Source organism: Corvus cornix, chromosome 1A (assembly GCF_000738735.6).
Source record: "Corvus cornix cornix isolate S_Up_H32 chromosome 1A, ASM73873v5, whole genome shotgun sequence".
Lineage (NCBI taxonomy): Eukaryota > Metazoa > Chordata > Aves > Passeriformes > Corvidae > Corvus > Corvus cornix.
This window is the reverse complement of record NC_047057.1, coordinates 44,593,516-44,611,564: the sequence shown is the minus strand read 5'-3', so window position 1 is coordinate 44,611,564 and position 18,049 is coordinate 44,593,516. Positions and strand designations below refer to the sequence as shown.

At 38.5% G+C, this 18,049-nt stretch overlaps 1 protein-coding gene across 1 annotated transcript in view; it reads left to right on the top strand.

The window, feature by feature from the left end:
- The window catches only part of FGD6 (FYVE, RhoGEF and PH domain containing 6), a 73,423-nt gene that overhangs the window by 22,987 nt on the left and 32,387 nt on the right, over nucleotides 1–18,049 (top strand). Inside the window, exons 3-6 of the mRNA XM_039570571.1 lie at nucleotides 5,879–6,026; nucleotides 8,735–8,802; nucleotides 8,895–8,925; nucleotides 17,376–17,527. Of these exons, the coding sequence (XP_039426505.1) occupies nucleotides 5,879–6,026; nucleotides 8,735–8,802; nucleotides 8,895–8,925; nucleotides 17,376–17,527 (399 nt within the window). The remainder of the gene's footprint in view (nucleotides 1–5,878; nucleotides 6,027–8,734; nucleotides 8,803–8,894; nucleotides 8,926–17,375; nucleotides 17,528–18,049) is intronic.

Genomic DNA, 18,049 nt, shown 5'->3' with positions numbered 1-18,049 from the left:
GGACGTGTTTTTTAGCTCTAATGGTAGACAGTCAATGTTGTTCAGAGAATCTGAAGTTAGAATGAGAGGGGAATATATGATGGGTTAGGCTCCAGGTGCCCCTGGAGGGATATGAGGTTCGTATTTATGCTTTCTTGACTGGAAAGGAAACGTGCTGGTGTTGGCTTCTTCAGGCTGGTTGCAGAGAGGAGGTATCGCAGCAAAACGTAATTCATCCAAAAAGTGCAATAACTGATGCCTTTACTAATCTTGCTGGTCAGTATATATATCAATATATACTTTATATATTTTCTTAAACCTTCTGTAGGAGCTCGCTCGTGATCTTGGTTGCCATCCCTTATTATCTTAGTGCTTTGCCAAGTATGCTTGCTTTCTAGAACTGATTTTCTTTTTTCCAAAAACCTGTAGTAATTATAAAGATACTGGACTGTCTTTAAAAAGAAGCATTAAATAAAAGTAAAACAAATTCACTAAACAAAATGCAGCGGTTATTAACCAAGCAATAATTTCACTTCTGCTTTGGCTTTCCAGAAGCATCTTCTGTTGTTTGAGCACCCAAATCAGGAAATTGCTTCCTAAATTGTTTTGGGATATTAACTCAAGTTCTGTACTTACTGTTGTTCCTCGAAATAGATGCTGCATTTAGACAGGACCAAACTGAAAAGATTCCATAAAACATTTTGTTTCTCTATGTCTTTTACCATTGCATTTTTCCAGAGGTGTACGACTAGGGTTCATGGAGGGAATCAGTGAGGCATGCTTACAGCTACTGGAACTATGAGGGGCTATGAAAAAAAAATGTAACAGTATTATCAGCTATTGCCTACAGAGAACCAGCATGCTTTTAGGTCTTAAAAAACCAGCAGCTGAATGTGCCTTAATTAGTGCACTTGATTGCAGGGAATGGTGATTTTAAAAACTGAAAATGGATAAGCACTAATAATAGTTCTTTCCTCTCTGGGGAAAAATGAGGTGCAAGCAGCTGTGAAAAGATTGTGAAATGCTGTAATGATATGAAAAGGATTTGAGATGAAATATTATAATAGGGCATGTTTAGTTGCTCTCTGAAGTTCTGGTGTGTGTTTTTTAGTTGAGTAGGAACTTCAGTTTGTGTAATTTTGCCTGCATGTTGAAGGCTTACTTTAAAAATAAACAAACAAACATAAACCACAGAAACCGTGCAATTAAATACTGGAGGAATAGGCAGAAGGATAAAGGAGATTATAATGGAGGTTCTTTTTAAAAAAACAGCAAAAGGATGAGAAATGAAGAGTTTAGCAGAGTGTTGTGTGCAAGGTTCTGTTCATTCAGCATTCCTACATACTTTTATTACTTACTGAAAGTAGGAAAAAGATCTAAAAATAATGAAGATCACAAGGAAATGTGTGTAAAGCAGTAGCGTGGATGAATCTATTTTAGCAAATACTTTGGAGCTGTGGAAACTTGCTTTTTAGTAGTTATGGTGATGCTAACACTTGAAGTCATTCCAATGTACTATAAAATACTTAATGTTGGAGCATTCCATGGCAGAGAATCTTTCTGAATGATCTTGGTCAATCTTAAAATACTGTTTGCCTTCTAGAGGAATTGGAAACTGAGACTGAAATGTTAATTGTGACTTCAGGCTATAGTACCCTATGCAAGGGTCCAAATCAAGAGTGTCTAAAAGTGAAGCCCCAGGTGTATTTGAATCTTCTATAATAAGACAAACTAGTCTGAACTAGTCTTGGTCATCTCTTGAAGACAATAAATCGTTTTTATACTGATTTGGATTTATTTTTCCAGTGGTAATAGTCTGATGGCAAGTCTTAAGTTTTGACAGTTTATCTTGCTGTATGTCTCACTAGGACCAGCATGTTTTATTTCATTAGTATTTTACTATTGCAATAGGAAAATAGAGCACAGCATATATGCATCATCCTATAAGCTGCTCATTCCAAGGCAAACTAATGATTCCTTCATTTTATGTGTCAAGTAAAAAAGCCCCACATCTATATTTAGATAACTTGCTCACGAGATACAGCAAGATGTTCTTACTCAGTGCGCAGCACAGTGAGTTGGCAGGGATGGTGTTTCACATGACTGATAATGCAGAAGTTCCTGGTGGTATTGCTGTGGGTAGGACAAAGAATCGTGACGAAGAGGGAACAAGATAGAGAAGTATCCCCAAAATACCTATCAGAAGAGCCACTTAAAATAAGCCTTACTGCATGCTTGTGGTATTTTGGAAAAGGGGAATTAATATGTGTTAGAAAAGACTCTGTTTATTTAAAGATTTACTACTATTTCCAAAGACAGTTAAAGTGCAAGGGATTTCACTTTATCCAGAGATAACTTGAAGAGAACCACGCATACACTTACGTTATAGAAGATTTCAGAGGTAAAAGTACAGAAAAGAGTAATCAGTAAATACAAAACTGCTTTCTGTTTTACCAGGAAAGCCGTAGCATTTACCATGAAAGGTTAAGGTGTAATGTATGAGGAGAATTACGTGTTCTTCAGCACGTGACAGATAAACGCAAATGAACACAGTGGCTCTGTCCCCATTTTCTCTGAAGAAGAGGACACAACTGCAGATACCACCAGGAGGGCATCTTCCCATGGCTGCAAGTACTGTGCCCTATCCCTGAACTGACTGCCTGTTTGACTCTGGAAAATTGCTGAGTGTGAACTGACTCTTGATCATTGATCATCTAGTCATCCAGTGTGCTTTTTCTTCAAAAAGCAAAGAAAATAAGGGAAAAAGTATTAAAAATACCACTAAAGAAACCCTCAACAAGATGTATCATGTGGAAGAACCGGCAGGCTGTGTGAACGGAGCCATTACAGGATAAAAACTTACAGGGATTACTAAGAGGTGCTTTGGTGGAGTAGATACTGTATGCAAGATTTTACACATGGTCCTCTCAGCTCTCATAGCTTCCTTTATGTGAACAGTAGGTGCATAAGCACCACAAAGGCCAGAAAAGGAGCTTACTGCCTAAACATTGTGATTTATAGGAACAAAAAAATCTTATACAGTGAGTGGCTGTCATTTGTTCATTTGTGGACACTTACTACACATCCTAAATTATCACTTGTTAACTAGTAAAATTTTTAAGTAGGTTTTTTTTTTACTGAAACTTTCTATTAGATAAGCTGATTAATCTTACATTAAGAAAATGCTTCACACAATACAAGCTAGCTAGTTTGTTCTTCATCCTTCAGTGGTAAGGGGATTGTGTTTGTGCAAGTAAAATACAGCTTCACCTGGAAGTATTCTTGTCTCTGACTTCCAAAAGGGTGGATTTTCTAAAGCTTCTAAGTTTTGGTGCAGTTGCCCTGAAAAGTTTAAATGGAAAAAGACAACGAAGTCCGGGAGTGGGCATCCAGAAGAATATGCTGACGCAAAAGAACAGTGATGTCACAGGTGTGAAAACAATGATGAGAAGGAATCTCAGTTATAGGAAATTAAGACAGCAATTAAAAACAAATATTCAGGCTAGGAAAAAGGGCGATAAAATGTCTATTGACAAAAATAGACATTAACGAATAATGAACTAAAAAGTGTATTCCAGTGTGGTCAGAGATAAAGCACTTAATATATTTTGCAGTGGGGGGAAAAATACCCTTGATCAGAGATAGATTCAGTGACAGATGTGGATGGTAAAGCTGAGCAATTTAGTAAAGGAAGGAATAGCAGTAATTTCTGTTGCAGGTTTTGACGAAATCTGGGGCATAGATCTACTTCACGTCATGCTACTGATGTAATAAATCTGTGTGTCATAATTGAAGAAAATGTGCTAAAATAGGTATTCTCAGCTGACTGTGGATTATATAAACTGGACAAAGAGTTTTTTGAATTGCTGAAGTTAATGAATAACTGCAGAAATCTTAGTTTCCTGCTAGCATGGTTCCAGGGAAAGCTCCAGTAAAAAGCTGCTTTTTTGCCTTCCTGAAACTCCTGGAGGCTCTATGGGGACTGTTCCTGGCATACACCATATGCTGTTGTCATCAGCACTCATCTCTCTGGTGGCTGCTCTATTCCTGCATGAAGGTGACAATTTCCAAACTAAAACAAAGGGGGGCGTCTCTTTGCACCCAGGGTGCTGCAGTCTTGGCTCAGGAACTTGTTTGAACTCGGTGATGACCTTACAGTCGCCTCCCTCCCCCCACCCCATTCGGTTCTGGGAGACAGTAACTGCTAGGGAGTTTCCCAAGTCCTTCCTGTGTTGTCCTAATAGAACCAAGTTATTGAAATCTTCTTAATGTCTTCATGGCTTCAAGGTTTGTCCACAGGCCAGCTAATTTTTATCTCCAAATATATTTCTATTTGTGATCAGCATTTTTGTGTTCGTTTGTTTGGTTGTTGGTGGGATTTGTTTGTTTTTAACTCTGTCTTGAGCACTGAGTAATCAACACTTCGCTGTAGCAGAATCCCCTTCCTTGACCTGCTGGGCACTCTTGCTGAGGGTGCACTCAGTCCCACTGTCCGTGTCCTGACAAACCTGTTTAGCAGTGCCAGTCCCAAAACTGAACCCAAGCCCTGAGGAATACTTCTGCTTTTCAGATTACTGGCAGACACCTTCTGTGGGATCCGTGGTGACAGGTTTCCTTTCTGGTAGCTATCACAGAGAGAAGTGGCAAGTCTGAAGAGTTACCCTCCATCCCCACTTTCCTTTGATTCAAAGCTAGGAAAAGATCAGTCGTAACTATCCCTTGCCTCAGGAAGCAGAGGGCCAGGTGTATGGAGAAGTGTTGGCTGGCAGCTGTTGGCTGTACAAAATTAGGTGTTGATCAGCCCGGTGAGATCTCTGCTGGCTGCAGCAGCTTGTGGACAAGGGTTGCTGGATTTGCTTTTTGTTTTGCAGGATAGCTAATTTGGTTTGGCTCGTGTCAGAATAAATCTTTTTGCAGACCTTGAACACAGATTATGTGATTTTTAGATAGTTTTAGTGTAATTGGAAATTACTAGATATTTTTAAGGATTAAAAGTAGGAGGCCAGAGATTTGCTGTGTTTCTATGTAACCTTTCAAAAATTTAAGGCTCTGTTTCCTCTAGTCTGTTTTCCTATCTATTTTTCCCTACCCCCTTTTTATTTTCTTCTGGAATTGCATTTCTTAAATCTCTACTGAAGTTGCCAAGGCTAGTTAGGGGAAGAAGATCGTGTGCCTGTCTCATGCAGTTCCTGTATTGCAAATACAGCTGAAGCTCTAGAGAAAAAAAGAGACCTCTATAGTGACTGTACAGGACCAGAACAAGGTTACGTTCTATAGCTTTGACAGCTATCCAAAAGGTTTCTGTTTCTGGGGGATGGGTGTTCTTAATCACAAAAGATTCTGCTTTGCTGTTTTTAAGAAGAATTGTTGGACAGAATGGTTATGATATTGCTGTCACTGGTGTAGTTGTTTAGCACATGCATTGAGAAACAGGCCTGTATATATACATGCATCTAGACTTTCACCCAGAAAGCTCCAGTGTGAGTACCATATCTGGAATAAGACCTGCTGCTATGAGATAGAGGATAGCAAAATAGCTAGGATCTTTCTTTATCCTTCTGGCACACAGTACAAATGTTGCTCTATACATGCGCATAGCAATAAGGGAGTAGATTTATCAGACTTTATTGTTATGCAAACTCTGATGGACTTGAATAATATAAATACTCCAAAGGTACTGTAGCTTTTGCTTGCAGTCAGTGAGCAATATGTATAAATACTAGCATAAATAAAATGTTGCAGAGTTACGAGTCCACTGTTGAAAAGCCTCCAGCTGTTGTAATTTTCAGACTACCCACTACTGTTTTCAGGGTCTCTGATACCAAGTAGATCATTTATTGTGGGTGAAACAGAAAGCTCTTTACATAAATGAAGTATGGTGTGTATATTTTAATACTAGGTCCTTAGAAGAACACCATGATCATCCCAACGTGGTAATGGGAGATCTCCAATCAGATGAAGAAGATATCATGAACAGTTCTGATGAAGATGATGACACAAATTCTGATTCCAGCAAAGGGGAGACTGATCCTCAAGAAGATAAACAGGTATCTTTTTATCTTTATCTTCTGAAGCTATTCCTCACTCTTGCAGTATTTCAGAAGTTGTAACCTGTTGGGATATTTTCAAATGTAAACCACCTATTGCCGTTGAGGTCTGATCTTCTGCTACGTTCTGTGAGTGCCAGCTTCGAGTGATTTTCCTTATTTTAATCTTATTTCTTCTTCAAATGAGGAGCAGGAAGACTGTTTTAACTACTCTGAATGAAATGAGTTTATGAGGGTCCTATCCCTCTCTTTGGGGATGTCCATGTTCTTACTTCTCAGTCCTGGATGCCCTGAAACCAGCCTGCCCATAGACGAGTGCCTCTCCTCAGCACCAGTCCTGGCAGCTGTTTCCTTTGATAGTAGTTACATCTGCTTCCTTTTCTTAAAAATAATTTAAAACAAACAAATCAACCAAACCCAAAGCCCCAACAAGATAAGCAAAAAAAAAACCACTGAAACTTTTTAGTGCTGGAAAAGAAAGCTTGGGGTGTCAGTCCTAAATACTGTTAAACCAAATGAGAGGAATAAATTGGGAGAGGGAAAGAGTCATGGGAAAAGCTTGTTCCTGTGAAACTAAGCAAGACTGTACCCATATAGAAGCTAACTTACCTTGCATGCCTCTAGAAATGCCCTCAAACTTTCACAACAGCGTTTTACAGGAAAGTGTCCCCATTAGGAGGGTTCTCAGGCAGGTTTTATGGAGTAATTTAGCACTTGCTGTGAGGCATCTGCTGTTGCTGGCTTCAGCTGCCTGCGGCACGTGTGGCCGGCAGCTGGGAATTAACAACCAACTTCCTCACAGCGAGAGCAGCTGCAGAGGAGAATGAAGCAGTCTCTGCTTCGGTCATCAGCTGGGCTTGTTTTATTTTTCCTTACCACAAGCATCTGGCTGTTTTGATGCTTTATATCTGTTAGGGCTCCTTTCCAGTGTTGTGCCGGAGAGCCTTATTTGTATCCCTTTGGTTCTCCCATTAGACACTCTCAGAGCCAGAGCATCTTTGAGCAAATGCAAAGTGGTCCTTTCAGCGCTAGCTGGTATGTGAAAAGTCTTTCCAATGGGGCTGAAAACAGACTGTGGTATTATTGCTTTTTGTAATTGTTTAGCAGTAGCATCTTGTTCTCAAAATACTAATTTTCATCTCATTTGCAACATGACACATCTACAGTGATGGCAGATAGCTTCCTCTGCATAATTGACTTGCTTGTGAATTCAGTCTTGTAGGGAGCGTGTCAGCTGTGCTTTCTAAATAGGCACAGAGGCCTGAGAATAGGTGTTACAATCTTGCCTGAATGCGATGGACCCACACTGAATAGATCTAATTGTTCTTTGGAAATAAGTTTAATTTCATAAGTAAAATCCCAGATCTGTGTGCAGATGTCTGTCTATATAGTATATAAAATAAATAATGGATTTTGCACATATGTGGTGTTATACCAAATTATTTAATTTAGAAATGAATTTTAATTTACTAATTAGGCACAGTGTCATTTGAACTCCAATGAAAAAATTCAATTTAGATTTATTTTTTATTTTGAATACAACAATATCTTTAAAACCTACCTATGAGTATTATCTGTTCCATGGTTTAACATCCAGCACTTGAGACTTATTTATCAGTTTGGAGAAGAACTAAATCTCCAGAGAAGTCTTGCAGCATTAGTGCTTCTGAAACAAAGTTTTGTGGATAAAACACAATTGATAATCTGATTTTCTAGATAAACTGTTCAGTGCCCATATTATACTACCATACTCAATAGATCCTTCCCAGGACTTCCATCTCACTTGAGTTGTATATCCTGTGATGTTTTAGGGCTTCTCATCCTCTCTTTCTTTGCAGCCCATTAAAAAGAAAACCTGAATGTGCAATAGATGTGGTGACAGCTGGCAGCAGAGAAGCATATGGCAAACCATGAGAGCTGTTTTGGGGAAAGGGATTCTGTCTGAGGGAAATCGTACATGGAAGTTACACTGTGTAGCAAGCACATTTGCATCCAGATGCCTGCCCCACTTGCTTTATTATACCTGGTCCCTCTATCTGATGTTGGACAGTGCCTTTGGTTTTTTGGAAGCCAGATGTGCACATGAAACCCAGCATCATCTCCACAGTGTTTCAGGTGGATGACAAGGCTCACATTTCTGCATCTTTGGAGTACAGTTGCTATGTATTCCAGCAGCTCCGTTAGTAGATTGTCAGAAACTGGCTTTTCTCTTCAATGTGATTATTTTCCTTCTTTTTTTTTTTTCTTCTGTCATCTTGTTTTTCCGTAAAGAAAATACGTATGTCTTTTAAGATGTTCCTGAAACACATTTGAGTTCACTGCAAATATTACTGCTGCTGTATTAATCAGAAAAAAAATCAAATAATATGGAAATATTTCCTGCACTTTAGTACTTTTGCTAAACAATAATTGTTGTTTGCTAGGACTTAATTCATTATGGGCTTCAGTGCTTCCTGTAATAATTAAAAGAAAAGGCTGACAGTGTTGTAAAAACTGCTCTTAAGTAATATTGTTGTTTCCAGATAGAAGCTAAATTGATTTTCTCACAGGTCCTGAAAAACTAAGAAGTGTCAAAGCCAAGAGATTTCAAAGCAGTATGAAGTGTTTTTCTTAGAAGTAACTATAAAATAATTAATTTAAGGAACTAATAGCTGGAAATTATGACAGTTTTAGTAGGTGCATCATGTAACATATAATTTTATTTGCAGAGTAAGGCGGCTGGAAAGAAAACAAAGGTTTACCATATTGCCAAGGAGATCATGAGCTCAGAGAAAGTGTAAGTATCAGTGCTAAACTTAATAACTACTCAATTTATTTTAATTGGGCAATTAAAATGTAACTGTTTGCTTTTTCTTGCTTTTCTGATAGGTTTGTGGATGTGCTAAAGCTCTTACACATTGTAAGTACTCAAAAAAAAAAGCAGTTTCCTCTTCTATTTGTTTAATCTATTAAGGTTTTATGTTTAGGCTTTTTCGTAGTGACTGTGCCTTTTTTTCTGCTGCATCTACATATTCAAAATATAAAAATCTAATTAAGCTGAACTTTTAAGTTTCACATTTTACATAATGGATGAATATTTTGGTGGTTCCTTCTGGATCTCCTTAATAATTTATGCAGTTTCCAGTTGAGTGCGGGTGTTGAATACTGAAAATGGAATATATATCAATTTATGTTAATCAGGATCCTATTTATAAGCCATCTTGTACTGGCTTATAAATATGTACATAGCAACAAAAAGTTTTTGGTTAGAGTAACTCCTTAAATGGTGGGGGGAGGCAGGAACAATTTACTTTTAGAAATGGTACATTAAAATGCTCATTCTTGGAGTAATCCAATTAATAGCTAATAGCTCTAAAGGTGCATCCATCACCATGGCAGCATATTTTTTTGAGGCTGCAGTTCCTTGACAGCTGTTTGCTTTCTGATAACACCTGCGATTGTAGTACCTGCAGTGTGTTGTACACAACAAAGGTTAAGTATTTAATCTGTGTTTGTGCAGATCAGTCATCTGTAAAACATGCTGTGTTGAAGGTGATATTGGAAATTAATGAGGAATTTTTCGTTTTCTAGCTCAATTTTGTGTGTTTTCTGTCATGTTAGAAATTATATGTGTTTGTACCATTTAGTTAAGTGCAAGCACAGTGGTTTTTTTCCTTGGGCAGTAGAAGTGGTTATATTGCAAACAGGTGCATTGGTCTATCTCAGTCTCTTGAGAAGCTTGTTCTGTGAAACTGGGAACAAAGGCTCTTCTAGATGGTTGTATACAGTCCTGTAATACAGAGGTTTTTTCAGGGAACAAAAAACTTACCACATCATTTGCTGATTACTCTTCTGCTTTCCTCCTAGTAATTGATTTTCTGATTCTGTTCAAGCTTGGTTTTTAAGAGCTGGCTCAGTCAGTTGCAGCCAATATATAATTTGTATTCAACATGGCTTCTAATAGAGAACTCAATTTTAAATATTGGTTAAAGAGAGTTGTCCTAGGCAAGGACAACTTTCAAGCTATATAATTTTAAATTACCATAATTTTCAGACATTTAACTTATTTTTTAAAGGTGTCTTTGCTTTTCTTTTCAGTGTACCAGTTTTTAGGTAATGTGTGCAGTACTGGAAGAAAGGCTGTTGGTAAGGAGGATGCAGGCAAACAGAAGAACAGTGTGAAAAAGGGAAGAGTAGAAAGCTTAGGAAGTCTCTAGGATAAACTTAAAAGCTGTTCCCACAGTGTAAATGAGTGGTGGTGTAGGATGTGTTTTGCTTTTCCTTTATTGGATAACTTGCAACTCTATTCATGACAGTCTACTAGTTTCTAGCTGCCAAATAAAAACTATTAGAAATGTTTTTGTTGGCTAGCAATAACAATCAACATGTATTCAGCCTGTTCTAATAGGGAGGATTCTAGGCTAGGAGCTGAGGAAATACTTTGTCTTTAACTTGTCAGTTGCCCTGCAGCAGGAACCTTGGTGAGTGTCCTTATGAGAGAGGGCACTGGTTTTGAGCCTCTGTGTGTGTGCGCTCATTTTTCACTAAATAAAAACTGCCATAGCTGAGAAAGTTTGCAGACACCCAGTTTTTTATTGCCACAGAGTGGTATGCCTGAGGATTTGTGTGTTTGTCACACATATTATTAAATCAGTTGATTTAATAATATATTTCTTACGGATGATATTTTAATGTTGATAAAACTACCCTTTTAATTTCATGTGCACTGACCACTTTGGCTTACTACCTTCAGTGTCAGGATTACTAATTGCCAGTCAAGAAACCTCTGAAAAATTTCTGAATTAGAACTTAGATTCTTCCCAAACTGGGTTCTTTTACCCATAGTAAAGATTTGGCTGTCTGGGGGCTGCTCTGTTGCACCTTCTGAGCCATCTATTAGTGGTTTTCCACTTGAAATTTAGTGACTAATTCCATTAGCCATGATCTGAAATGAATAATACTCTCCTCAGAATATTTTACCAATGTCAGCTAAATGCATCACATGGCGCCAAGGAAAAGGACTGTTGATGTAAGAAAAAGCTTTTTTGATTTGCTTCTTCTTAGAGCCTTTGAAGTGGAATCTAAAGCAGTTGAGAAGGTAGGAATGTGATTGCAAGCTGGTTACAAGTACCACTGAATTTTTTTAGCATTTTTTTTCTTTTATGTTGACAAAGTCAAGTTAGGTGGAGCAACTCTTCCAAGATACCAGGGTACCAACCTATGTGGACCCTGCTGCACACTACAGGTACATCTGACTGCTTCTGTTGAAGACACACTGCAAAATTATAAACACTTGGTGACACTTCTATAAATACTAAACAAGCTGGTCATAACAGAGGTAAGGGACTCACCTGGCTTTGCACACAGCACACAGTCTCAAACAGACGCAGCAAATGGGGTTGCTTGAGGCTGTAATCAAACATTAGATGTAATCTTGAATTCTCTGTATTTCTGTTACAATGTTAGTATTCTTTTAGGGGACAAGATTCCAGTAAAATGCTTTTAGAAACTCCTGGAAACAAAGGAGTTTAAATCAAACTAGCTCTTCTGTATGCATGTTTGTAAGATGGTTCATGCATTGACTCCTGAGAGTAAACAAGGGTTGAGAATATGGGGGAAGTACTATTTTTTCCCTAAGGACACTTGAAGAAAAAAGAAACAGTGAACTGGGTGTAAAACACAAGTGACACATACGAGAAACAAATTCATCACTTCTCTCTGAGTTGCCCTGTGCCTAAAAAGCAACCGGTGTTCCTGGAAAAGGAGTAAGGCAGGATTGGTGCCCCAAATTTGTACTTTGTTGTGGGATTCTTTGGAGATGGTTTGCTTCACATGAGTGAGAGGACCTCCTCAGCAGCGCCCTGGCGCTGAGGGTAAGGTGCCTGGCTTATTTGTTGTCATTTTTTTGGTGCATTTTCATTCTGAATTTTTTTCTTTTGCCAAAACCCTCCACTCTTTTTGTTTTTCCACTCTTTTTGATTGTTTCCTCCCTGGCCACTGCAGGTATAAGCAGCAAGGCTTCTGGTCCAGCAGAGAAACTTGGTTTTTTGAGGTTACTCTTTCCACTGCAAGGCTTAGTGTGTAACTTCTTGCTGTGTGAAAAGAAAAGCTTAGGCCTGTGGGCTTTTGCCTGAGCCTTTAAATCTGCACTTCTGACTTAGACCCCTGTTCTGTCCATATTTGGAGTCTGAGACCAAGTAAGTAGGAGCCTGTCAGGAGGCACCTCTTAGCATTTCTGCAGCCACAAGATCAACCTCTTATTGGAGAAGGCAGATAAGAGGTCAAGCATTAATTTCTATTGTGTGTCCTTCCAGAGATACAAGACTGAAAAATTCTGGTTTAATGTTGCCATTTTTCAGAAGAAATTTGCAAAATTCTCTGTATAAAAACTATATATAGTTTTGTGTATCTATAAAGACTGATGTGTATTGTAGCCAAGTATTATGAAAAATAATAGTAGATTTGGAAAAAGAATGTAATGAAAAATAAAATAGCTATGGCCAGAGCAAAGTTCCAACGTCTGGTTCTGGCCTACAGCTGACTTACTGTTTGACTGTGAAAAATTCTTTCAACCTCCAACTCCTTTTTCTCCATCTGCAAAATTTAAATATTTGACCAGTCTGAGGTGAATATGTTGATAAATTTGTTGTCTCTGAAGTACTTTAGAACTGCTGAGACATTTGACAATGAGTTGCAGCTGTTATCCTCTTAGTAAGAAGACTAATAAAAATAGTTTTAGTTTAGAAGGAAATATTGTTCTACTACCCAGCCTATTGCCTGAAATAACGTTCTGGGAATATGCCATGGTCAAATCATTGATTATTGTAAAAAAAATAACTACATGATTTCGTTAAAGACTTAAAATTATTTTATTACCTGAGAAAAAAGGTGTGGAAGTGCCTGGCAGCTTTCCAAAAGTGATGGCATATGTTTGAAAAATGTCATGATCCACACTTAGTCATAGTCTTGATTAACTATAGTTGCTGTAGTTTAACTTAGCAGTTTATGGGTAATAGTCTGACTCTTGCTAGGAGTGCCTATTTATATTTTAAATAATCTCTTCGTGAAATCTTCTGTAGCTGTATTCCTAAGCAGTCATGTTTACCGTTTGTCACATCTAGCAGCCTGGCTGTCATGAAGCTTCCTCCCCTTCTCTACTCCTTCGCCATAGGATATGTGTGTGTGTGTGTGTATTCCTTGAAAAGCATCCAAGTGCAAACATACTTTTTTTCCTTAAATTAAACTGATTATTTGAGCTATCTGAAGGTGTATTTAGCTGGGAGTTGTACCTCAGTGGAAGGGGTTATGACTTATTTTTGCTTTGCTGATGGTATGTTCTGGGAGAACCGATCCAAGATGAATATTGGTTGAAGCTTTAGGACTAGAATACGAGCCTGTGTTTAGAATATGTAGTACTTTCTCTTCCTGTTAAATTTCCAGGAAGTTAATTTCACCCATTTGAAATTACCTTCATTCAACTATTAGATACCTGAAGGTGCACCTGACCCATTCAGCAGTTGAGCCAGGTTTTAGTCTGCTCAGTACCTCTTTTGGTTTACAACTAAAATTGTCCTTTGCTCCTTAGACTGGCACAGGCAGATCACTGCTGGCTGGGAATCCTCTGATGGGAAGAACTGAGGGATTGTGAGTCAGGGCCTTTGCAGAGGGGAAGTGCATGGGCTGATCACAGATGATTCAGAACAGGGTCAGAATTATTTCAGATATCACACCCCTTTTACTTATTTAAGGAAGCTGCATTGAAGGAGTGGTGGGAGGAAACAAAAGCAGTGATGGTGGTAACCTCCTCAAATATTGTTTAAAAACTCCACAGCTATAGGGGGAGTGTATACTAACAGGATAAATAGAATTCCTACACATTTTCAAGTTGAAAGTGTTTTATCAAACAGTAATTCAGCAACAGTATGTACTCAGAAGCCTTTAATATGCCTAGACTAGATTTTTGTATGGACAAGTACACAGTGGGAGGCTGTCTCAGCCTAGCATAAACTAAAACTGCTTCTGGTTTGAAAAGAATGTTCTTTCCAGGGATGGTGATGTGTGCTGTTCTCTTGAAGTAGCTGTGTGAAAACAATTACCTTTACCTAATCCCTAAAGATGGTATCAGAAGATTATTATTGGACCAGAATATAATGTAAAACTAGAAACTGTAAACAAGAATTTCAGAAAATGTACAATAGCCTCCCCACTTCTGAAAGGGAAAAAAAAAGTATCTTGGTAAGAAGCTGGGGTGATTCAGTATAACTAGCATAATATTTTGGGTTTTGTCATGCAGCATATAAAACCTGTCTAGAGTTGCAAATATTTTTCAATGAAATAAGCACATTACTTCCAAAGTGTGGCAAATTGGTTTTTGGGTTTGTTTTTTTGTTTTGAGGGTTTTTTTAATCAGTAAGATTGGAGTATTTGAAAGACCCATTTTTAATTAGAACATCTGTCTTTAAAATTCAGTTGTAATGGATTGCGGCAGTGCTTCAAACAATAATTTCTAGGACAGCCTAGGTGATTGCCTTTGAGCAGGCTGATGAAAGCAGTGCTCTTCAGCAGTTTTATATAGGACAATGTGCTAAATATGTTTGTAATATAAATCACATCATGCAGGCATGTATAGATATCAGAGCAATGTATGTATTATTTGCAAGAGCAATTCTGCTTTTATTAAGCAGTGAACTGGTTTAGGTTTAGAAGGAGCTAGGTCCTGGTGCTTTAAATTACTACTTTTACTGCAGTTTCTAATTTCTAAGTCATTCACCTACTTGCATTAAAAGTTGTCATCTGAATACCTTCCACCCCTTGGGGTGAAATTTCAGGGTTTAGTTTGTAAACTAGCATATTTTACATCTAGTAATTAAACCAGACCTGGTCTATGTTTTGTCCTTTTGGATATGAGATTCCTTTTTCAGAAGGCTTGTTTACCTTCAAGTGTAAACTCTGTTAATTCCAACGTTGTTACATTTGTTTTTCTTTCCCCACCCCTGATCCCCAGGCATGTGCCCTCTGCATTCAACTCTTGAGTTTATCTCAAGATGAACTTGGCATGACAGTTACTTCACACCCACTGCCAGGTTAAAAATAAATCTTAATATGATTACAGTGACAAATGCATAGTCAGTAGTGAAGATAATTTAAAAAAAAAAGAAAAGAAAAAGCATTGAAGTTTAGCTCTAGTCGTTTTGCAGGCTTTTGAAATTTGAAAGGTTCACATTATCTTTCTTCCCTATATTTCCTCTCTGCAGTATTTACTCAGTTGTGGAAGGGGACTCAGGAGGTGATGAAGTAAAGTTTTGGTTGGCTGTTTCCATGATAGAGCCTTTCATGGCATAATCTATAAACTGTGATGAAGCTCATGGACTTTGGGTCAAGCTAGTTGAAAAACCAAATCTGTATTTGGAAAACGCCCTGCAGACTCTTTGAATGCTGTATCTAGAAGTTAAATAAATGCTCTTAACTACAGCTGACGTTCCTGTGTTATCTAGTGGTGCTTAAACCTGGCTCCCTGCTCTCCTTTTGTTGTTTGGTCAGGGGAAAGCCTGGGTTGTTGATGATGTACAGACAAAACTGCTTTGCTTTTCATCGTGCAAGTAGCCTTATGACGTTCAAACAAAATTCTTGTCTCGTCCTATGGCAAAATACATACAGTGTATTGTATTGTGGGGGCGGGGAAAGAATATTATCATAATATGATGATGCATTTTGCATGAAGCTCTCTAGAATGCCTCATTTGAGCTTTTGCCATTGTAATTCCATGTATCATTTCAGTGTTAAGCAGTGCCCCAGGGTCAGAAAAACCCCTAAGATGCAGCTGGTAGTTAACCTATGTGTCACTAGTCTGCACAGAGGATGTAAACCAGAACATTTCCATATGAATAACGCCATCTGTTTTTTAACTCCCTTTCATTTAGTTCTCAGCCTTCCCCTGTTAGAGCCAGTGCCCTGTATCTCCTTACAGTTTCTTGTCAGAACTGCCCAGTCACAGCCTTCATGACCCAGAGGGTCACAAACCAAGAAAGCATGTCTGGAGCTCACGTTGCCCAGAGCTGACGTAATGAGGACGGAGAGCAGGGGAAAGTTGAGGCTTCAGTTTGAGAGACCCTAAATAGTGCCAGATGCTGGACTGACAGGATAACTAGTAAAAACTGTAGTAGTAGACCTGGGGAGGGGGAAAAGGAGGGACTAAGTTTTTTTTTTTCCTCAACCTGAGGATCCTACAGGCTTCCAAAGGCAGGTGTAGACCCCATGCACATTTAAAATACAACTTATTATTGTACTTAGAACATTTTGTTGGTCACTTTTTCAGGATACCTATAGATTGTGCATGTGATATTAGGTTTCATTAACCATAAACTCCAGAAGAGCTACTTTGGATTAATTTTCTTTTTTGCCCAAATTCAAGTGAGACACAGTAATATATAACACTACCTAATTTGTATTTTCTTTTTGTCAGTTAAGACAGTGTTGTTTTTCAAGTGAAATGCTAGATTGCTAAACTTTTTGAAGGATTTGTTTGCTTTTGAATAGGGAAAATACTTTGTATAATGGATCCTAAGTTTCAATCTTGGCCATGCTGATTTGTGTGGGATCAAGATCTTTAATTTTAAATAGTTTAATGAGGACCAGTGAGCCTCAGCTCTGTCCTGTTGGGAGCTGGTTATAGCATAAAAATGCTGTAAGATCCTTCAAGAGTAAGTAGGGTTCTCCTCCTCACTGTAAATGTTTCGAAGGTACCAGGCAGTGTTGGTTTTGATCATTGCCAACATTTGAAATCTCATTATTCCCATGTTGTTACAGTATCTTTTTGTTAGATGTTAATTTTCCTGTATATAGAAGAGCTGCTACATATAGCAATTTTTTTTGACCCTACTTTTTGTCAGAGAGGAACATCTTCCAAAATGGCATTTGTAGATGAGTTATGAACACTAGGATGATTTTTGAGTAAGATACTGTGATTGTGTTAGCTGATGTAACGGTTTTGCTTTTTGACTTACGTGTTTGCAAGAAGACACTCAAGGCTTCCAGCAACCTTGCAGATACAAGCCTTGTTTAGCCTGCCTTAGTTTCCTCATAAGTAATACCAACACATTTCTTAAGGGCATGTTGTAAAAATAATGAACAACTTCTATATTATGCATACAGGAGCAAGAAAGTAAAGCTCCAGTGTCAAACCAGAGGGATTAAGGCAGTCCCAGGGGAGTAAATTGAAGCTGCAGAAAAACATAACCCAGATGGTACCCGCCCAGCCTTTGGTAATAGGGAGCAGTGCCTGGAATGTCTGCAGTGAGAACTCCGTTGTCCTCTCTGTGTTGTGCTGTCACTCATGGCAAGGGGGGTTCTGTCCTCTTTGTACTCTGGCAGGATTTCCGGGATGCTGTGTCGCACGCCTCTAGGCAACTTGGAAAGCCAGTGATTGAGGACAGAATCCTGAATCAGATCCTCTACTACCTACCTCAGCTCTACGAACTCAATCGGGACCTCCTGAGGGAACTGGAAGAGCGATTATCTCACTGGTGACTATCAATAAAGGGATTTCACTCCTTTGATGTTGAAATTTATCTGGGGGGCTTGCTTATGTGACTCCATGTGATCATGGTTTGACTCTTGTTTGTGTTTCATGTACCTTCCGAAATGTCAGAGTTTACTTTGGAAGTACAGGAGATGATTTTTCATTTAGATGTGCTTTTTTTGTCATTTAGATGCATCCCAAAAGGTCCAAGAAGGCATGCCAATACATTTTTGTGGCAATCACACTTTTTATTTGAAATTTCGTTTTTAATTGAAAGTTCTGGTCCCTGCATGAGCATGAAAAGTGCACTGATTTCATTAGGGGAAAAAGGAGGCTGTTCTGAAGACTAGTTTGCTTTTTAGCAGTAGTTTAGATCTATTGATCAGGCACAATGCCGATTGATAGCCACAATGCCCTTGAAGACCATTCTCAATTACCACTGGTGGGTGGAGCTATACAAAACCTACTGACAAGGCACTGCAATGGGGTAAAGACTTGCTCTTGAGTTCGAAGTTTGAAGATCAGT